Here is a 23,193-nt window from a genome sequence, read left to right as displayed (position 1 = left end):
ACAGATTTCCACAAGGTCTGACTCCAGGATAGGAAAATGCTTATAAGAATGAAACCGATGAAGACTGAGTCAGAGAGTTGTCGATTTCCATTTTTACCTGTAATGTAAAAAGGGAAGAAAAATACAATCACATTTTTCTCAATTATTTACACTACCAGTCAAAAGTTTGGACACACATACTCAAGGGTTTCTTTATTTGTACTTTATTTGTCCATATTATGGCAAGAACAGCTCAAATAAGCAAAGAGAAATGACAGTCCATCATTACTTTAAGACATGCAGGTCAATCAATCCAGAAAATTGCAGTCGCAAAAACCGCCAAGCGCTGGGAAAGGAACACCCAGAGTTACCTCTGCTGCAGAGGATAAGTTCATTAGAGTTACCAGCCTCAGAAATTGCAGCCCAAATAAATGCTTCACGGAGTTCAAGTCTGTGTGAATCAGGCCTTCATGGTCGAATTGCTGCAAAGAAACCACTAGTAAAGGACACCAATAATAAGAAGAGACTTGCTTGGGCCAAGAAACCCGAGCAATGGACATTAGACCAGTGGAATTCTTTCCTTTGGTCTGATGAGTCCTAATGTGAGATTTTTGGTTCCAACCACCGTGTCTTTGTGAGACGCAGAGTAGCCGATCCTCGATTTCGGCGATGTCATCTACAAAATGGCTTCCAACACTCTACTCAGCAAACTGGATGCAGTCTATCATAGTGCCATCCGTTTTGTCACCAAAGCACCTTATACCACCCACCACTGCGACTTGTATGCTCTAGTCGGCTGGCCCTCGCTACATATTCGTCGCCAGACCCACTGGCTCCAGGTCATCTACAAGTCCATGCTAGGTAAAGCTCCGCCTTATCTCAGTTCACTGGTCACGATGGCAACACCCATCCGTAGCACACGCTCCAGCAGGTGTATCTCACTGATCATCCCTAAAGCCAACACCTCATTTGGCCGCCTCTCGTTCCAGTACTCTGCTGCCTGTGACTGGAATGAACTGCAAAAATCGCTGAAGTTGGAGACTTTTATCTCCCTCACCAACTTCAAACATCAGCTATCCGAGCAGCTAACCGATCGCTGCAGCTGTACATAGTCTATTGGTAAATAGCCCACCCATTTTCACCTACCTCATCCCCATACTGTTTTTATACTGTTTTTTTATTTTATTTATTTATTTACCTTTCTGCTCTTTTGCACACCAATATCTCTACCTGTACATGACCATCTGATCATTTATCACCCCAGTGTTAATCTGCAAAATTGTATTATTCGCCTACCTCATGCCTTTTGCACACATTGTATATAGACTGCCCATTTTTTTTTCTACTGTGTTATTGACTTGTTAATTGCTTACTCCATGTGTAACTCTGTGTTGTCTGTTCACACTGCTATGCTTTATCTTGGCCAGGTCGCAGTTGCAAATGAGAACTTGTTCTCAACTAGCCTACCTGGTTAAATAAAGGTGAAATAAAAAAAATAAAAAAAAGGTGAAAGGAAGATCTTAGAATTCAAGGTACACTTAACCAGCATGGCTACCACAGCATTCTGCAGCGATACGCCATCCCATCTGGTTTGCGCTTAGTGGCACTATGATTTGTTTTTCAACAGGACAATGACCCAACACACCTCCAGGCTGTGTCAGGGCTATGTGACCAAGAAGGAGAGTGATGGAGTGCTGCATCACATGACCTGGCCTCCACAATTACCCGACCTCAGCCCAATTGAGATGGTTTGGGATGAGTTGAACCGCAGAGTGAAGGAGAAGCAGCCAACAAGTGCTCAGCATGTGGGAACTCCTTCAAGACGGTTGGAAAAGCATTCCAAGTGAAGCTGGTTGAGAGAATGCCCGAGAGTGCAAAGCTGTCATCTTGGCAAAGGGTGGCTACTTTGAAGAATCTAAAATATATTTAGATTTTAACACTTTTTTGGTTACTACATGATTCCATGTGTTATTTCATAGTTTGTATGTCTTCGCTATTATTCTACAATGTAGAAAATAGTCTAAATAAATAACTGTTGAATGAGTAGGTGTGTCCAAACTTTTGACCGGTACTGTGTGTTTTAGCGCAATGTTCCAAATGCCTGTATCACAAGAATCAAGTTTTATTTTAGTTTTTTTATGATAATTATTTATTTTTGGTCTCGTCTCCTTACTCTTTCTGTGCGCACTATGCAATTTCTCACTCGTAACACAGACACCAAGACCCCTCCCCCTGCCACTTACAACAGCAAAGGCGAAAGATCACTTATTCCTCTCTGACAACAAGCATTTTCAACTCGCTATTTGCGTTTGAGGTTTGGTCCAACAGTATTAATGAATATGATTCTGGGAAATGTATGCTCAGTTTCTGCTGCGTGCGGCATTGTGGTACTGCTTGCTGCATTTTTAGCCACAATACTATTATGTGCTAGCTGTCTAGTCTGTGTTTTATAAATGTGGTCCATGTGGTTGTGGAAGGCTTATATTTAGCCTAGGTATAATTTTACAAGCCCTGAATTCATTAGATTGTTCCTGACTGTTTGAAATGCAGTGTATTGTCCGTTAATTGTACAACAAAGCTTATTTAGTTCTTTGCACTCAGGGAGGGGTGCACCGTAGAGTTGTCGATTTGATGGAGAGGTATTTGAGCGGGCAGGCCTTCCCCGGGAGGAAGAGCAGCTCAGTCCTGTTGAGCTTGAGGTGGTGGGCCCGACATTCAAGCTGAGAATTCCTCACTTGGCGTGGAAACCATCGCTCACGCATAACACCACTACTTTCAGCCACTGACACGCTTGGACAGTTTCTTCAAATGTTATTGGCATATTATGGCAGACCCTTGGTCCCCACGATAATGGAAGTTCCCATCATCGAACTTGACACTGTTTTGTAACTTGTTTATTGTGTAAACGACCGTAGCTGCAGTAATATTCAGCGCCATACTTAAAGGGGCAATTTGCTACATCTATTTATTGACTAAATTGATTCTTAAAGAATATAAATGTCTTACCCAAAATATGCTTCTCTGACTTAAACACTTAGCCTCAAAACATGATTAAAACTGTCATTTTGAATTCATGGATGGTCAGTCCTTGCGTCCATAGTTCTGTATGAATTTGAGTGGTTACATTTCTCTTGCCCTTTGAACTGCAGTTTGTCCCTTCAAGCTACTTCAAGGTGCTACAAATAGGATTTCCTTACATTTTTTTGCGTTGCAATTTCAGAAAATGACCATATATCTGCAGCAATAGTTAAATGATATTTTACCGTGTTGAATACCCGCCAGTGTTGTGATTGGCTGTCTTATTCGCATATTTATTTCTCCCGCTAAAGCGGTATCTGTTGTCAAAATGGGAAAGCTGTTTTGACTATTTAGTGGCCAGTGTAGAAATCGCTGTAATTTCCTGGTTGCTAAAATTCTACACTGTTCAATTTCTGTTTATGTGAGAAAACAAGTACTGAATAGTGTAGGGAGTCATTGTACTGTCTAAATATATTTTCAATAACAAGCAAAAAAACACTTTACAACTGAGGACAAAAAGTAAAAGGTTCAAGTGTGAGTCTCCATGTTATGGGGAAATTGGATGAGGGAGAGATTTTGTTTTGAATGCAGTCTAGTCCTGTATTCAATTCACCTAGCTTCCACATAGTGGAGAAATTGTAGCACCTTTTTTAAAGGAATTAAAATATAGATTTGAAAACAAACTGTTGCCTCAATCCTATTGTCATCGAAGTAGAAGCGCCATTAGAGCTCATTTGAACCAAAAGCCTCCTAACATTTTTGCACATTTTCGTTCTTTCCTCACTGACCTTGTTTTGTTATTGCGAGGAGGGGAAATGAATGAATAATGGTATATTGATGTTTTAAAATGTTTTTTTTTTTTTAAATGCTGAGAGACAGATGAATAGATGGGCTGTAAAAGACAGGAGGAGGAGTAGACTAGCGGTATAGAGAGAGCGAGCCTGTAAGAAGAGGAAGAACGATTTACACAGGCACTTCATAACTTGTCTGAGTGCATTTCAAGGCCCCGTGAATAGAGGAGAATCACCCGAATGAAAACATGACAGACTGCAGGCAATTGTCAGGACACTTTGCAGATGGGTTACTGTAACCAGATTTTGTATCACAGGGGTTGTGTTAACCCAGAATTATGTTTTTCACATAGCGGGGGGGAGAGGTGAGAAGCATAATAAATATCTTGCTGCGTTTTGCAAATGCTGATCTAAAATGCTTCTTATTGTAACTTCTGTTTGACTGTTTGACTTTTGTGCTTCAGTTGCACTTCTCCACTCAGATGAGAAATCTTTGCTCGTTGGTCTAACAATCAAATTCCCGCATTCACGAACGGGCATTCTGTCAGCAGACAGCGCTCTGACTGATGTGTAGCTACTTTTTGCAACACATTTCAGTCACTCTACTCATGTGGAATGGACAGAGATTGGGCCTACTATAATGCCTAGCCCTAGTGTGCGTTAGTGCCCCTATGCCTTATTGAAAACGGTGTTAGCGGGATCAAACGCATGTAACGACATGAGAATAGATTACCGTTTTCGAGCATCATTTTGTGCCATTCACTGGAAGTAAAGGAGCAAATGTGGTCACTATCGGATGTCCCAACAGGTGACCTAATTACCAGGCCCGATTGTGCATGTAGGATAATCGAATGGTTAGCATCCTCGATACCCACACTCTAAACTGTCTGGGGGGGGGGGGGGGGGGTGTAGAAGCAGCTTTCCATCTAAGTTGTCAAAGTTTAAGTTGTCATTATTGATCGATAACAATTTTTCCACCTCTCCCACAATAACTTTACAAAATTCAAACTTGAAATGCTTTTCTTTTCCTTTATGCATGAATACAATTTCTCACTGTTTGTCTTTGGCATTTCCTGCCTAAGTTTGCCCACTTTGCCAATAAAATAATCATTCAAATAATTGGCGACATCAAATGGTTTTGTGATGAATAATCCGTCTGATTTGATGAAAGATGGAGTTGAATTTGTCTTTCTGCCCATGATTTCATTTAAAGTACTCAAGTTTTTTTCCATCATTCTTTATATCAGTGATCTTGGCTTCATAATACAGTTTCTTCTTCTTTTTGTTGAGTTTAGTCACATACTTTCTCAATTTACAGCAAGTAAGCCAGTCGGATATGAGTCTCAGAAATGGCTAATATATATGAATGTTATCTGATGTTAGCAAGTTATTGATTTCATGAACCTTATTTCTAAGGCTACATATATTAATATGGGCTATTTTCAGCCCTTTCCTCGGTAGCTTATCAGAGATGGGCTTAATACTGAAACGAGCAAACAAAGCAAAAGAAAAAATGTATATATTCAGCAGTCCATTAATCAATTGGTCTGTGTGTACGTGCTGCGGGGTTTAAGCTACAAACCCATAGGCTTGGCTCTCTCATCCCTTCCAGGCTTCTGGGAGGTAGGGTGGACAATGAGCCTGTCATAGCGGATGTAAGCAATGTCCCCAGGGGCTCTGGCAGCTTTCATGGCTGGGATCATTTCTGTCCTCTTCTGGCTCACAGCTTCAGGATAGTCCTCGTTGAGGAAGATATGAGTTCCTCTCAAGTTCTTGGCTCTTTCAAGAACAGCTACCTTGTCCTTGAACCTCAGGAACTTGACCACTATCGGCCTGGGCCGGGGGTGGGTTTTCCAGTTCTGTGGGCGCGCTCCACCTCAATCTTCCTGTGGTCCATCTTCAATTTCTCAGAGATCATTTCCTTCACTTTGTCCTCAGACTCCATCCAGGTCTCGTGGAGATTCTGCAATTCCGTCCAAAACCATGTTCCGCCTTGATTGTCTTTCGAAATAAATCAGATCTGTCATTGTTGTCATGGATTCACACACACACAACTGATGTCCTCTCTCAATGACTTACAGATTGCTTTCATCTTGCCGTTCTCCTGTTTCAACTCATCGAGCTGACCCTGGCAGAACTTCAAGCTGTTCTTCAGGTCCTGGACCTCTGGTCAGGTCGTCCATTCTTGGAATCCACGAGTATTTGGACAAAACACTTGAAGCTATTTTCTTGTTGTAACAGCTGCTTGTAGGTATCTTATTTATTTAAATCCTACATGTGTGATAGACACCACTGTCCTCAACGGTACTCCTGCCGGCTTTGGTCTTTGTCATGGTAGCTAGCAACGTAGGTTACTCCTCGCAGTTCCAGACAGGGCAGGTCACGGGGAAGATTGATGACAACAAACAGCAGGGATCTCGACAGCCACAAACCCGGGACAATGAACTATAACTCGGTAGTATTTATATTTTTGTTCAGTGTGCTGTACATATTGTTATGGAATGCATAATAACCTATGACGTAGCTAACAATGAGACTGCAAAAAGTGTTAACTTGTTGCATGCTTTGATGTAGTTAATAATCTGTGGCTTTGTGCCCCAGATTGCCGGACTTTATCTTGATACTACCGGTCCACTGTAATATCGTTAACATTGAAATCAAGTTTAAAACACACCGCCAAGACTGTCCTGTCTCTCTCACTCAGGCACATAGTAGCCGTCAAGGATTAACACACGCAGATCTTACTCTCCCCGCGCTGGGTGTGACGGCATAGCTTCTTGATCTGATTATACAAGGTGGTTTAGTGTAGTGTTTCCCAGCTCCTGTCCTTACATTTACATTTAAGTCATTTAGCAGACGCTCTTATCCAGAGCGACTTACAAATTGGTGCGTTCACCTTAAGACATCCAGTGGAACAGCCACTTTACAATAGTGCATCTAAATCTTTTAAGGGGGGTGAGAAGGATTACTTTATCCTATCCTAGGTATTCCTGAAAGAGGTGGGGTTTCAGGTGTCTCCGGAAGGTGGTGATTGACTCCGCTGTCCTGGCGTCGTGAGGGAGTTTGTTCCACCATTGGGGGGCCAGAGCAGCGAACAGTTTTGACTGGGCTGCGCGGGAACTGTACTTCCTCAGTGGTAGGGAGGCGAGCAGGCCAGAGGTGGATGAACGCAGTGCCCTTGTTTGGGTGTAAGGCCTGATCAGAGCCTGGAGGTACTGAGGTGCCGTTCCCCTCACAGCTCCGTAGGCAAGCACCATGGTCTTGTAGTGGATGCGAGCTTCAACTGGAAGCCAGTGGAGAGAGCGGAGGAGCGGGGTGACGTGAGAGAACTTGGGAAGGTTGAACACCAGACGGGCTGCGGCGTTCTGGATGAGTTGTAGGGGTTTAATGGCACAGGCAGGGAGCCCAGCCAACAGCGAGTTGCAGTAATCCAGACGGGAGATGACAAGTGCCTGGATTAGGACCTGCGCTGCTTCCTGTGTGAGGCAGGGTCGTACTCTGCGGATGTTGTAGAGCATGAACCTACAAGAACGGGCCACCGCCTTGATGTTAGTTGAGAACGACAGGGTGTTGTCCAGGATCACGCCAAGGTTCTTAGCGCTCTGGGAGGAGGACACAATGTCCTCAAGTACCCCCCCCCCCCCAGACAACATCACCTGATTCAATTTGCCAACTAATCATCAAGCCCTGGATTAACCAGGTGACTTTGTCAAGGACTACATAAAAAATGTGCTGTTGGGGGGGGGGGGGGGGGTACACTAGTTTAGGGAGAGTGGGAACAAGACAGAGACAGATGCTGTCAGGGTGGGGGAGTGGTGGAAAAAGTACCCAATAGTCATACTTGAGTAAAAGTACAGATACCTTTTTAATAGAAAGTTACTCAAGTGACAGTCACCCAGTAAAATACTACTTGTCTAAAAGTACTTGGTTTTAAATATACTTAAGTATCAAAAGTAAATGTAATTGCTAAAATATACTCAAGTATCAAAAGTATCAATCATTTTAAATTCTTTACATTAAGCAAAGCAGACGGCACCATTTTCTTGTTTTTAAAATTAATGGATAGACGGGGCACACTCCCACACTCAGACATTATTTATAAAAGATGCATTTGTGTTTAGTGAGTCCGCCAGACCATAGGCAGAAGGGATGACCATGTGTTCTCTTGATAAGTGTGTGCATTTCACAATTTTCCTGTCCTGCTAAGCATTCAAAATGTAACGAGTACTTTGGGTTGTCAGGGTAAATGTATGGAATGAAAAGTACAACATTTTCTTTAGGAATGTAGTAAAGTGAAAGTTGTCAAATACCTCAAAACGACTTAAGTAAAAATACTTTAAAGTACTACTAAGTACTTTACACCACTGGAAAGGTGCTGGAGCTGAGGGAGCTAATCGCCTGGCTCTAACAAACAGTACCGATTTTATATGTATGGTATTTTAGTAGAGTAGGCATAATATGGGCAATAATCAGTGTTAGGTAATTGGTCAAATATATTTTCAGTAGCTTCCCCAACACTTGAAGTTAAGCTACCCTAAAGATAAATATAGTTTACTGAAGTTACTTTGAAAAAGTAGTTCACTACATCCAAACTACGTCATGATACATTTTCATATCTAAATCTGAAATTTCATAGACTACAAATTGCAAGAACCGATCACTCTAGACTCGGATGTTAACAGAATGTGTAATTTAGCCTATTAAATGCAAACTGTTTCAAGGGAAATTCTTGCCTATTTCACTATATTTTTGGCAAAAAAACTAGTGGAGTGCCATTAGTTAGCTACACCGCTACATTGCAAAAAAGTGATTAACTACTGAAAACACTACCAAGATTAGAATTTAGTTCAACTACCACCAAGCTACTACAAAATTTAGTTACATCTCAAACACTGGCTACAATACATGAAAATAGTCATGGAAGATGTCTGACATTTTCCAGGTTTTTGTCTGAAATGACCTTGTCTTGTCAAAGTAGAGTGAATACTGTCCAGGCCACAACCTCGGCCCTGTCCTCTCTAAACCAATTAGAGTGGGAATAAAGTGGACAGGCAGCGACCTTGCCTAATCAGACAGTAGATAAGCGCATGGGTTGAGTAGTAGTTCACTAAGGGTGTTTTCACATATAGATCAGTTATTTGAATAGAGGCCCGAGTCCTCTTTAAAACACTGGGATAAAAAGAAGCTAAGTAACTCTGTTCTCTTTATGCCCCTTGCTAGTTCACTTGACCTGTTTTTGTTGTTCAAGTCCTCTTTACATTCACATATCTGTTTTAGAAAGGAACCTAGATCTTTTTCCAGCATTCACACAATACACTGTGGGTTTTTTACAAACTGCAGGACAAGCCATTTCATCAGAATGTGTTATCTGACAGCTAGATATACCTACTTAAATTCTGGAAGCTAATAGATTGTGTTTTAGTTCAAATATGAGACATCGTTGTAATCAGATGATACGATTAACATGTAAATGCATATGAATTCGGAGGGCAGAAATGATTAAATATTAAAGCGTTAGACCTCTCACTAAATGCATCAGTCATACAAAAGTTATACTTAAATCCAAACTGGTTCTCTAGCAAATTAGTAAGAATGTCTCACCCCATGTTCAAGAATGGCCCTTTTCCCTTTATTCAGATTACAAATGCTCACTTTCGTTTTTTGAAAATGAAATAATGTCCAAATTATGGTTATTTTTTAAAGAAGCCATGGAAAGTTGGTTGCAATTTCAGTTTAATCGACCAGAAAAGACAGAACAAATAATACAACAAATATTGTGGTTAAACTCCAATATACTAATTGATAAAAATAACTATTTTTCGATATATTTTTTAGAAAAAGTATAATCTTTGTAAATTACAGTGGGGCAAAAAAGTATTTAGTCAGCCACCAATTGGGCATGTTCTCCCACTTAGAGAGGCCTGTAATTTTCATCATAGGTACACTTCAACTATGACAGACAAAATGAGGGGAAAAAATCCAGAAAATCACATTGTAGGATTTTTAATGAATTTATTTGCAAATTATGGTGGAAAATAAGTATTTGGTCAATAACAAAAGTTTATCAGGTGTGCCATATAGATTGCAAAATAGTTGGGAAGAGATTTGATGTCCTGATTCCATGGCGCGTGGTTTATGACTTGACACGCAAAACGATGCCGCATTCAAAACACCTCAAGTCCTCAACTGGCAGCTTCATTAAATAGTACCCGCAAAACACCAGTCTCAACGTCAACAGTGAAGAGGCAACTCCGGGATGCTCGCCTTCTAGGCAGAGTCGCAAAGAAAAAGCCATATCTCAGACTGGCCAATAGAAAGAAAAGATTAAGATGGGCAAAAGAACAGAGGAACTCTGCCTAGAAAGCCAGCATCCCGGAGTTTCCTCTTCACTGTTGACGTTGAGACTGGTGTTTTGCGGGTACTAGTTAATGACGCTGCCAGTTGAGGACTTGTGGCATCTATTTCTCAAACTTGACACTAATGTACTTGTCCTCTTGCTCAGTTGTGCACCGGGGCATCCCACTCCTCTTTCTATTCTGGTTAGAGACAGTTTGCTCTATTCTGTGAAGGGAGTAGTACACAGCGGTGTACGAAACCTTCAGTTACTTGGCAATTTCTTGCATGGAACAGCCTTCATTTCTCAGAATAAGAATATACTGATGAGTTTCAGAAGACTTTGTTTCTGGCCATTTTGAGCCTGTAATCGGACCTACAAATGCTGATGCTCTAGATATTCAGCTAGTCTAAAGAAGGCAAGTTTCTTTAATCAGGACAACAGTTTTTTTCAGCTGTCCCAACATAACTGCAAAAGGGTTTTCTAATGATCAATTAGCCTTTTAAAATGATAAACCTAGATTAACTAACACCACGTGCCATTGGAACACAGGAGTGATGGTTGCTGATAATGGACCTCTATACGCTATGTAGATATTCCATTAAAAAAACAGCCGTTTCCAGCTACAATAGTCATTTACAACATTAACAATGTCTACACTGTATTTCTGATCAATTTTATGTTATTTTAATGGACAAAAAAAATGTGCTTTTCTTTCAAATACAAGGACATTTCTAAGTGACCCCAAACTTTTGAACGTGTGTGTGTGTCAACCTTCCCAGCTCTGCAGATTTTGCTGCGAGGAGGCAGTCATTAGATCATTTATTTTGGTACTGTTCATATGTAGCTCATTTTTGGTCACAGGTCCAGGAAAGGCTGAAGAAATGCAACATTTTACCTGGAGCTACCTCTGCAGATAGCAATACTGGGTCATTTCAGAAGTCCTAGTCAATCGATCAATAGAAAATGTACAATCTGTAGTAACTATAAGAATAGAAAGGTTCAGAACTTTTGTGAAGCATCACAGCACAGTTGAAAAATATATGGCAAATAGAAATCCAAAATGGATGGGGATAAGAGATAGACGGTAGGGGTTGCATGAAGCCGAAGGGTAGAACTAATGACAACAAGATAACAATTGTAAAATCATCTGTAAAATGTATGTAGGTTCAGAACTGGATGGACATGAGAAATAAAGGGAAGGCCAGGATTAAAAACAAACCTAATATAACTATTATCAAATAGATTGTGCCTGTAAAGTGTATATAGCATGTTTAAGCTGGAAGTGGAAGCCTAAGTTTTATTGTTTATTAGTTTACTCCAATTAGGGGAGGGGTGGTAGGGTTTGCAGGGAATAATAAAGGAAAATATATTTTGTGTGTGTGCTTACCCCAAAAATATATGGTGGATTCGAAATGATGCAGACAATTTATATTGATGGAAGCTGCAATATTAAAGTTGATCCTCTCCCTAAGAAGAAAACACATTTATTTATGTATTATTAATATTTGTAACCGAATAAACAGCAGAAAAATAACTGCAGATTAAGTAAATCCTGTAATTGAAAATGATACACCCATTGTAGGCTACTGCCCCTTTAAGAGAGAGAATTTGTTTTGTACCCTATGTTGTGATTCTCACCAAATATGTTGTCTTCTCACACTATTCAAACCCCACAATCAAATGAACAGCTTATGAAGCACTATATCCCATACCCACCTAGGGCTCTCTCAAAGGCACTTCAATCTTTCGTCTTGCCCGTTCACCCTCTGAATGGCAAACCTACACAATCCACATTTTAAGGCTTAAAAATCCTTCTTTAAAGCTGCAATATGTAACTTTTTGGGCGACCCGACCAAATGTAGTTATAGATCTGTCATTCTCAATGAAAGCCAGTCTATGAAGAGGTAGATCTGTTCTATGTGCGTTATTTCTATGCTTCCCGTTCATAAGTTTCAGTTTTGCAGCTTTTACTTTTGGTTTGGCACACCACCTTCAAACAGCTGAAAATACAATATTTTTGATGATGGAAAAGGTATTTCACAGCAGTTTAGATGGTACAATGACTCTCTCCACTCCTAGCTTGTTTTGTCACAAACTGAAATTAGCGGAACTATATACAATTTTAGCAACCAGGAAATGTCAGAGCGATTTCTGCATAGTGAATGTTTAACCTGTCTCCTCCCCTTCATCGACACTGATTTTGAAGTGGATTTAACAAGTGACATCAATAAGGGATCATAGCTTTCCCCTGAATTCACCTGGTCAGTCTGTCATGGAAAGAGCAGGTGTTCCTTAGCTGAGTGAGCGTAATTACCATTTTTTTTTTTACTGGAATGAGGGCCTGCGTCTGAGGGGAGGGAGGGAGCAACGGTGAGGCTGCCTCTCGCCCGACTCACCGTCCCTCCGCTCTCTCTCCCTTCACTGAGAAAAGGGGACACAGTCTCCCAGCTGATGCATTATTTCTGCCTCATGCACCAATTCATGTTGTTAATCCGATTTCCAGAGAAAGTGAAATATTGCCCCATATAAAAGCGACAAGCCGCTAATAAAAATGCAAGCTTATCGAAGCACTGTAGCGCACGTTGTAGGGAGAACGCACATTTTATGGCTTATCAAAGTGTTGAATAAAGTGTTGACAGTGCTGAATAACAACTTCAACATGAACTTACTCATAAAAACAGCCGTGCTTCGCTCTCTGGTGTTGGTAACACAAACAGCACCGACTCACATGTGCCCATTTACAGTAACAAAGCCTTTCGACTGGTGTTTCAACTTCACAATTTGAAAGCTTGTTAACCTAACCCGGTGGTCACCAACCGGTTTTGATGTTTTTGAAATCTCACAATATCAACTATGCTGTGCACTCTGCTTTCTTTTACAGTCTATGGCTCGAGGGAACTGTGGGCACGGTGATCTGAGCTACCTGATTGGCCAGCGGTAGGCCTGTAGGTGCACTTGATTCGCTCTCTGGGCCTGCCGGGCAGGCGGCGTTCTACCTTCGGACGCATGAAATGGTTCAAAATGGGAACACTTTGCCTTCCCGTCGCTAGGGTTGCTGAATCAAGTGCACCCTCTGCCGACGGCCCCCGAAACCAAATATAAAAATGTTAACGTAAGGCTTTATCGTTGTTGTTTTTTTTTACAGAAATGTTTGGTGATCACCTAGGAATGCCTTGGCGATCGACCAGTCCATCGTGATCGACTGGTTGGTGACCTGGTTTACAAGCTTTCAATTGTGAAGTTTAAACACACAAAGTAGAAAGGCCGTTACTGTAAATGGGCACATGTGAGTCAGTGCTGTTTGTCACCACCACCAGGACTAGGTTTGAACATGGCAGTCTCTAGACCCTCGAACGCGTCGCTGCTGTTTCTCTGCCCACGCAACAAGCTTCCACTTGATTTTGGCTCTAGTCTACCAATGTGGAGTTGTTACATCTTTGGCCAAAGTCCTAGCTAGTGCATCTGCCATAAAATTGTCACCCAGACCTCTCCGACATGAAGGGGTTAACATCGCAAGCACTAAACAGGACAGGGCCACTTCCTTTTAAGGACTTTAGTCTGGAGAGGGAGAGTTAGATAGGGGGAGGGAAATGTGAAGTGACGAGCGAGCGTTGGGCATAGTAAAGGAGGCAGATTGACAGGGAGAGAGGGAAAGCCGGGAAAAGACACGGGGAGATAAAAAAATATATATATATATATATATGATTAATTTCCATGAGTACAACAGTTGAAGACGAGCTGAAAATTCGGAGTAATCTCTTGTACTCCAGATTGTAGTGGAAATCCTCTCGCAAAGAGCAGAAAATCGAACAGCCTGTGTGTGGAATGTGTGTGTAATGTGTAATGTTCTCTGTCACACAGTGGTAAACCTGTGGTGGCTGTGGGAAAAGTAGGCCGTTGAGTACATGTTTTCCCAGCATTTGGCCTGCCCTAGTAATTTCACCGACATACCATACATTTTTCCCCTTACTAGCTGACTTTTCTTTCTTTTTTCTTTCTTACTATCGCTGATTTTCCTGGGAGCCAAGTTTATTGAGGGAAAATGTACTTACTGTGATATGTGGTTGTCCCACCTACCTAGCTACCTCAAGATGAATGAACTTTAAGTTGCTCTTAGTCTGCTAAATGACCAAAATGTCAAATCATTTTCAACAGTCCTGCTTAGCATGGCTCGTTGTAGCGTGTCCAGGGCCTCTACAATTTGGTAGCGAAACAACAATTTATCACTGGCCTTTGTGTACTAACTCAGCATCCACAGATGACTCCCACATGACGGGAGGTTTCTGAAGCAGCGTGAAACGCAAAACACGGTGCATATTCACTCGCCATGATCACTTATCCACGCCTCCTCGCCACACCACCGCCTTGATGTTCAGGGAAAATGGCGGATTAGACTGTGGGTGTGGCTGGATTTACTCAGCCTAGTGACTGGTCTATACAGTGCTGTCAAGTGCTGAGCGGTGCACTTTGGGGAGGGGCCACATTGACTGGTGACGTCTAAATGCAGAACATTATTGATAGCACAGAGGACTATACGGGTGAATGAAGCCAACCGCAACGTTCCTTGACCCATCATCGTCGGGCCTGTTTTGGAACATGTATGCATTAAACACAGAGATGTGTGTATGTGAGGAAAAACAGCAGGGCTGAAATTGGACAGGACTCGCTGTTAAACAGTGGCAATTGTTACCGAGTAGACTATCCTGGCTAAATAAAAAAGTGACAGGGCTATAAACGTACAGGGGAAACACACACACACACACACACACACAGCTGTGCCCTCTTGAGAGAGTCAGTGAGTGCATGCGTGTGTATACCAGAGTAACATAGTGAAGTATGAGGGTAAGGCTAACCTTGTCTCCTTGCGGCTTGGGCCTCACTGATCACCGGTTAAGAGGTTGTGTCAAAGCAATCAGCTTAGCAGATGTCCAGCATCCGCACAGAGGAGAATTGGCAACAAGCTTGCAGACACAACCATTTCTGCATCTGAAGTGGAACCCTATTCAGTATGGCAGATTTTTTGGGGGGTGTGGATAACCATTTCAGACGCAGCCAATGGCTTGCCTTCCAGCTCGTCTATTGCCTCTGTGCTGCCGCGTGTCTCATAAGTTATCTTAATCCATAGGCTATAGGCTAAGTAAGGGATAATCAACGAGGGGCTAGCAGAGTGACGCGTTAGCAGAGTGGAACTGACCTTCCACGGAGTTGCATTATTTTCCAGGGAACGCATAGAGCCCTGGAGTTGATTATGCCTTTTTATACCATGGCTATAAATGAACATATTTCAAATCCAATTTTATTTGTCACATGCGCCGAATACAACCGGTGTAGACCTTACAGTGAAACGCTTACTTACTATCCCTTAACCAACAATGCAGTTTTAAGATAAAAAAAAATAAGTGTTAACGTATTTACTAAATAAACAATAAATGAAGAAAATGTAATAAAAAAAAGTACTAATAATTAAAGAGCAACAATAAAATAACAGTAACGAGGCTATATACAGGGGGTACGGGTACAGAGTCGATGTGGAGGCTATATACAGGGGGTACGGGTACAGAGTCGATGTGGAGGCTATATACAGGGGGTACGGGTACAGAGTCAATGTGGAGACTATATACAGGGGGTACGGGTACAGAGTCGATGTGGAGGCTATATACAGGGGGTACGGGTACAGAGTCAATGTGGAGACTATATACAGGGGTAACGGGTACAGAGTCAATGTGGAGGCTATATACAGACGGGTCAATGTGGAGGCTATATACAGGGGGACGGGTACAGAGTCGATGTGGAGGTACAGAGTCAATGTGGAGGCTATATACAGGGGGTACGGGTACAGAGTCAATGTGGAGGCTATATACAGGGGGTACGGGTACAGAGTCAATGTGGAGGCTATATACAGGGGGTACGGGTACAGAGTCAATGTGGAGACTATATACAGGGGGTACGGGTACAGAGTCAATGTGGAGGCTATATACAGGGGGTACGGGTACAGAGTCAATGTGGAGGCTATATACAGGGGTACGGGTACAGAGTCAATGTGGAGGCTATATACAGGGGGTACGGGTACAGAGTCAATGTGGAGGCTATATACAGGGGTACGGGTACAGAGTCAATGTGGAGACTATATACAGGGGGTACGGGTACAGAGTCAATGTGGAGACTATATACAGGGGGTACGGGTACAGAGTCAATGTGGAGACTATATACAGGGGTACGGGTACAGAGTCACAGAGTCAATGTGGAGGCTATATACAGGGGGTACGGGTACAGAGTCAATGTGGAGACTATATACAGGGGGTACGGGTACAGAGTCAATGTGGAGACTATATACAGGGGGTACGGGTACAGAGTCAATGTGGAGGCTATATACAATGTGGAGGCTATATACAGGGGGTACAGAGTCAATGTGGAGACTATATACAGGGGGTACGGGTACAGAGTCGATGTGGAGGCTATATACAGGGGGTACGGGTACAGAGTCGATGTGGAGGCTATATACAGGGGGTACGGGTACAGAGTCGATGTGGAGACTATATACAGGGGGTACGGGTACAGAGTCAATGTGGAGGCTATATACAGGGGGTACGGGTACAGAGTCAATGTGGAGACTATATACAGGGGGTACGGGTACAGAGTCAATGTGGAGGCTATATACAGGGGGTACGGGTACAGAGTCAATGTGGAGGCTATATACAGGGGGTACGGGTACAGAGTCAATGTGGAGGCTATATACAGGGGGTACGGGTACAGAGTCAATGTGGAGACTATATACAGGGGTACGGGTACAGAGTCAATGTGGAGGCTATATACAGGGGGTACGGGTACAGAGTCGAGGTATTTGAGGTAATATGTAGGTAGAGGTAAAGTGACTGCATGGATAATAAATGAGTTGCAGCAGTGTACAAATGGGTGGGGTCAATGCAAATAGTCCGGGTAGCCATTTGGTTAGCTGTTCAGGAGTCTTATTGCTTGGGGGGAAGAAGCCTTTTGGACCTAGACTTGGTGCTCCGGTATTGCTTGCCGTGTGGTAGCAGAGAGAACGGTCTATGACTAGGATGGCTGGAGTCTTTGGCCATTTTTAGGACCTTCCTCTGACACTGCCTGGCATAGAGGTCCTGGATGGCTGGAGGCTTGGCCCCAGTGATATACTGAGCCGTACGCACTACCCTCTGTAGTGCCTTGCGGTCGGAGGCCGAGCAGTTGCCATACCAGGCAGTGATGCAATCAGTCAGGATGCTCTCAATGGTGCAGCTGTAAAACCTTTTGAGGATCTGAGGACCCATGCCAAATCTTTTCAGTCTCCTGAGGGGGAATAGGTGTTGTCGTGTCCTCTTCACGATTGTCTTGGTGTGTTTGGACCATGACAGTTCGTTGGTGATATGGACACCAAGGAACTTGAAGCTCTCAACCTGCTCCACTACAGCCCTGTAAATGAGAATGGGGGCGTGCTCGGTCCTCCTTTTCCTGTAGTCCACGATCATCTCCTTTGTCTTGATCATGTTGAGGGAGAGGTGGTTATCCTGGCACCACACTGCCAGGTCTCTGACCTTCTGACTATAGGCTGTCTCATCGTTGTTGGTGTGTCGTCTGCAAACTTTTCTGCTAGAAATTTATTGATTTGCCAATAGAAATGTGACAACATCCACCGAAGTAGCTAGCAAGTTTACTTACAATAGCTGCCTTGGTAACCAAAAAGACTTGCTAGCGTCGCTAACCAAACCGTCATCCTAGCTTGCTATTATGAAAATCGAATTCACCAATAATGTTTTCAATTCGACTTTTGCTTTCAAAAGCAGCTCAGAAATGGAACATTTAATTATACCGTGCGTTATAAGGTATTAATGCACACTATAGAATGAAGAGTTTAACAGTGCCATGATACATCTTGTTAATGTAGTGGTTCCTGTAGTCATTATACACTTCTCCAGGCATTGTGAGATCTGATCATCTGAGCAGTGTGACAGCCTTGACTACAATAGACTCTTTTACAGTCGTATACAGCTGTGGCAGTATCTGAGAGCGCGAGAGAGCTCCCAGCCAGTCTAGCCGCCTCTGTTCTCCCTACTGCTTTCATGGCTGGCTTCGCCCCATTGGCAAGGTCGGCCATGTTGGTTTGGAGACACGGATGCCCCTATCCTGCCCTGTCCCCGCGGTGCTCTAACCACAACAGTATGCCAACAGAGCGTGTTCTGACTTAAACCCCCGTCCCCTCCTAGTCTCTTTCCCTACAGCCTCACAACAACATTTCCCTTCTTAATGTCCTTGTGTGTTTCCTGATCAACCCATTGACACTGGTTGCTACTTCACAGTCCTGTCTTTATTAACAGTCGCTCTGTCTGCGCATATAAGATAATGCTCTGTCGTGTTCATGTGGTGCCAAGAGATAAACACTAAAAACGCAGCCAGCGACAACAACCAACCACTAACTGTACCCATGTTTGATGACCACGTCACCCCCCGTTTGCAATGTTCCACTCCATCAACGAAGCCACGCCCTCTGAGCTTGTGGTTGCCGAGGAGACACGTGAGACGCACCGCTCCCTCCCCGGGCAACTCTTCATATGACCCCGTGCTTATCAGACAGGCCTTGACTATAACACCGGGGAGGGGGGTGAGGGAAGAGTACGTGAAAGATAAACGGGGGGGGGGGGGGAGAGGAAGAAATGGACAAAGAGGGAGAGCGAGAGACTGACAAATAATGAGTGGGAGTGGGGATTGAGAGGTGAGAAAGCAACACTGAGGGAGGGTGAGGGAAGCCTACTCAACTAACAGCAGGACAGTCCGTACACAGCCAGTCTGGTCAATATTCGCACTATCCGTTATCACCATTTTGTTTATGCTCTGTACACAAGAGTGGGATGCAACAAACCACTCACACCGCTCTTATCCGATCTGGATAAGAGCGTCTGCTAAATGACTTAAATGTAATGTAAATGTATCTTTGTTTGGAAGTGCTCTCTGACTGCTCCCCTTCTCCTCCACTCTCTCACATGGGCAGGCTGAGTAGAGCCGTGCCACGTTGATCATCTTCAGCTCTAGCTGCAATTAGCAGGGCCGGCAGACAGTGATAGCGTGTAATAGAAATCAATTTAGACGTCAGCCAGCGTAGCATATGAATTGCTATCGTGATAGAGGGGGAAAATACCGGGTTAGATAGAGGGTTAATCTGGCATTTAGGAAGAGGTAGTTTCAGGAGGGAAAGGCGGGGGGGGGGTTGTTATGGGAATGAGGTCTTCCTTGTGTTTTGTTGTCAAGGCAACTTCAGGCACTTGATATCCCCCATACGTGACGACAGGCGAGAGCACTTCACACACTCTCCTTACAAACCCCGCAGCACACGCAAATACACATGTCCTTGCACAATGGCACACTTAGTCTACACTCGTTCCCAGAAATGCACTTTAGTATAATGATTATGACACCCTGAAACGACCATTATGTTAATATAAATCAATACACATAATCAAACGATACAGATTGAAAACACAAAGTAGCCTAGAACTAGCCTGCTGTTTCAGCTTTCACATGATGAATCACTTATTTAACTTTATGCCTGGCGAGCTGATGCCCTTTGTGCCTGATTCAGGCAAAGGCCACTCTGGCCGTGAATTTATTTAACTGAAGTGAAATAACTTTTTTTTAAATTATTTAAAAAACATTTTTTAAGTAGCTTTAGTCATGCCTATATTTCCTCAAATCCAATTCTACTCAGTCAGTGCTCACGGTTTGGTAAGATGAGCTGATCGTTGATGAGTTTTGCCTTTCGGATCACAATGAATGTGATCTTTTTGTTGTTTTTGTTTTAAATTGGCCTGCACTGTTGGCACTCATAGCATAACAATTTCACTGTACCCTGCATGTGACTAATAAACTAATCTAATCTACATGGACGAGGGGACCTGATCCTAGATCAGCACTCCTACTCTGAGACACTTGAAATGTACGGGCCCAGATGTGTCACTGACTGTCCTGAAGACGGACAGATCTAGGGCAACGGCAAGAATTAAGGTCCTACTCCAGTCTCCTTTTCACCTTATTTATCAACTGATTTACTTATTGGCAATTCCATGGTAGCAGAGTGACGCTGACTCTGATTTTTCACTTAAAAGTCTATACTTTACAACCAATGATTGTATAGTTAAACAAAACATACAACTCTATGCACAAGGACGACTTCAAAAATGTTCACTGAAAATGTTATAAAAACACATTTACTTGAAAAACAGTGCAGATGCAAGGTTTGCTAACAGAATGACCGCACAAACCGTAGTTCTGTTACCCAACTTTGCGTCTGCACTGTTCTTCAAGCAAGTGTGTGTTTTGTTAACTTTTCCGTGGAAATTGTTTAACTTTGCAAACCATACAATTACAATCATTGTTTTTTGTTTGACATGCATTTTAAAGTCTCAGCATCGCTCTGTTACCGTGGAATTGCCCTTAAGAAAAGGCACATCTCAGTAGGTGTTCCAGGGCACATCTCAGTAGGTGTTCCAGGGCACCATCTCAGTAGGTGTTCCAGGGCACATCTCAGTAGGTGTTCCAGGGCACATCTCAGTAGGTGTTCCAGGGCACATCTCAGTAGGTGTTCCAGGGCACATCTCAGTAGGTGTTCCAGGGCACCATCTCAGTAGGTGTTCCAGGGCACCATCTCAGTAGGTGTTCCAGGGCACCATCTCAGTAGGTGTTCCAGGGCACCATCTCAGTAGGTGTTCCAGGGCACCATCTCAGTAGGTGTTCCAGGGCACCATCTCAGTAGGTGTTCCAGGGCACCATCTCAGTAGGTGTTCCAGGGCACCATCTCAGTAGGTGTTCCAGGGCACCATCTCAGTAGGTGTTCCAGGGCACCATCTCAGTAGGTGTTCCAGGGCACCATCTCAGTAGGTGTTCCAGGGCACCATCTCAGTAGGTGTTCCAGGGCACCATCTCAGTAGGTGTTCCAGGGCACCATCTCAGTAGGTGTTCCAGGGCACCATCTCAGTAGGTGTTCCAGGGCACCATCTCAGTAGGTGTTCCAGGGCACCATCTCAGTAGGTGTTCCAGGGCACCATCTCAGTAGGTGTTCCAGGTATCCTCATGGGCATGGTAGGAAATGAACTAGGCACCGTGGCAGGTAGAAAGAAAGAAAAAAAATGCACAAAGAAATCACTAAAGGATGAGAATGCTTTGTAATATTGCTACTAAGAAATAGTAATGTGGTTCCTTGCTCAATTTCATTTTTGTGACCTGAATATGTCAAACGAAATAATTTAGGTACAATCGTAAAAACAGAAACAGTTCTACAAATGAACATCAAGAAACGATAAAGTCCCGACCCTTTTATGAGCACAATGGAAGTATTTGGGAGTTTTTTTTTAAATGAGGAATTAAATGTTTTTTCTGGAGTGGTCCATGCTCAATCAATCTCAATGTACCCTCATATTTGAGTCATTAGGTGAGAGGACAATGTTTCGATGCCCATTTTAAAGGGTGGGCATTTGCCATGGTAACAGGGCATTCTGTGTCTGTCAGAGGATCATCACAGCAGGCAGTTGCAGAAAACACAAACTAATATTGGAAAAACAACCTAGCGTGTGAACAAAACTATGTAACTAGCCAAGAAACACGAGGACATAGTATTTTTGGGTCAATTCAACCAATGTGGGCTTTGGATAAAAATACATTTGAAATGTTCCCAAATGCTCTGTGACCACTCGCTGACGTCTTACCCAACAATGTCTCTACCCACATTTGGGTGGAGGGTGTTAAACCCTGGGGGTTGGACCTTTCCCTCTTTTGTTCTGTCTTGCTCCTCTATTGTTCCCACAAGCCGTACAAATGTATAGTACCAATTTGCAGATAATGAAATTGTAGGACGTAACATCGTACGAAGTGGGTGACGGGGCCACTTTTGGCTCGGGAGCACCACTTTCAAAACCACAGGCGGAAATGATCCAGGAGTTTAAGAGTGCAACTTTAAGTGTGTGTACTTTACTGTATTTATACTTGGGACATTGCTTTTCACAAAAGAGCTGGAGGACGTCTTTAAGCTGTAGACCGTGGGCCCTAGGGGATAAACTCTGAAGTGTGTCCCAATGAGGAAGGGGAAGGTGAGGGGGTTGAAATGTGTGCCTCTACGTCGGGCCTGCGTTCACATGGCCCAGTTAATGGTTGCTGACAGCTTGGTAATAGAGTGTGAAGGGAGACAGAGGATGGGAACCCTGGGCTGTGGTATTGACACTGTCCTGTCATTTGCCCCCCCCCCCCCACCTCCTCACGGACCCCACAGTACACACACTCGCATCACAGGCCTCCAGCTATCTCTCTATAGGAGCGTTCCTCCATTCACTCATTAAACATTCATATTCACAACCGGAGTACACTGGATACATATTCATGATCAACACGGGCCTTCCAGGCAATCCATGCTCCGCTGTCTGTCCGACCCTACTGTCACAGCCCTAAGAGTCTGAGACACCCACGCAACAGGCTGTGCGTTGGGAATTTGGGAAATGTGTGGGTTTGGTGGTGTGCTTTCTTCTTTTGTGTGATTTTTATATTTTGTCTGGTTTTATAGCAGTGTAGAGTGTGAATACATAAATGTATGCGTGTCAGGTCTCCTTTCATGTGTTTGAGTTGTTTCTCTCTGCCGGGTTCGAGAGCGCTCTGCTAGCACTTATGTCAGAGGTCGGAACCACAGGCTCTACAGTTGCAGTGACGTGTGAACTGTGAACAGGAGAGAGTGTTCACTGCTAACTCTCCCTCTCTCTTTCCCTCCAGCCCCTCCCCCCAGCAGATACAACCGCAGAGTGTCAGGTGAGTTCTGGTTGACGTCACTACTCCCTAATGTAATCTTCAGCGGCGACGTTTTGCATGTTAAGTAGATGTAGCTGGAGATCTTTGCTCTGGTGTAATCTTACCGGCCCTCTGAATGCCTCCTTGGTGTTGACACTAAGTTACTACTGGTTGTCTTGGTGTATCACACTATATGCTGATAACTTCTCAGGGTGTGTCACACTGGTATTAGTCCCTTGAAGTGTGCTTTACAATGTGTTCCCCCGTTGTGACTAGCACAGTGAGGAATGCCTT

General features: G+C 43.4%; 1 protein-coding gene across 2 annotated transcripts in view; it reads left to right on the top strand.

Moving 5' to 3' along the window:
• The window catches only part of prkar2aa (protein kinase, cAMP-dependent, regulatory, type II, alpha A), a 41,258-nt gene that overhangs the window by 5,469 nt on the left and 12,596 nt on the right, over positions 1-23,193 (top strand). For both annotated transcript variants that reach the window (XM_029664092.2, XM_065020629.1), the window contains exon 2: positions 22,885-22,920. In XM_029664092.2, coding sequence (XP_029519952.1) covers positions 22,885-22,920 — 36 coding nt within the window. The remainder of the gene's footprint in view (positions 1-22,884; positions 22,921-23,193) is intronic.

This window comes from Oncorhynchus nerka, linkage group LG7, assembly GCF_034236695.1.
Source record: "Oncorhynchus nerka isolate Pitt River linkage group LG7, Oner_Uvic_2.0, whole genome shotgun sequence".
Lineage (NCBI taxonomy): Eukaryota > Metazoa > Chordata > Actinopteri > Salmoniformes > Salmonidae > Oncorhynchus > Oncorhynchus nerka.
The sequence above is the reverse complement of the archived record's forward strand: the minus strand, read 5'-3'. Positions and strand labels throughout refer to the sequence as shown.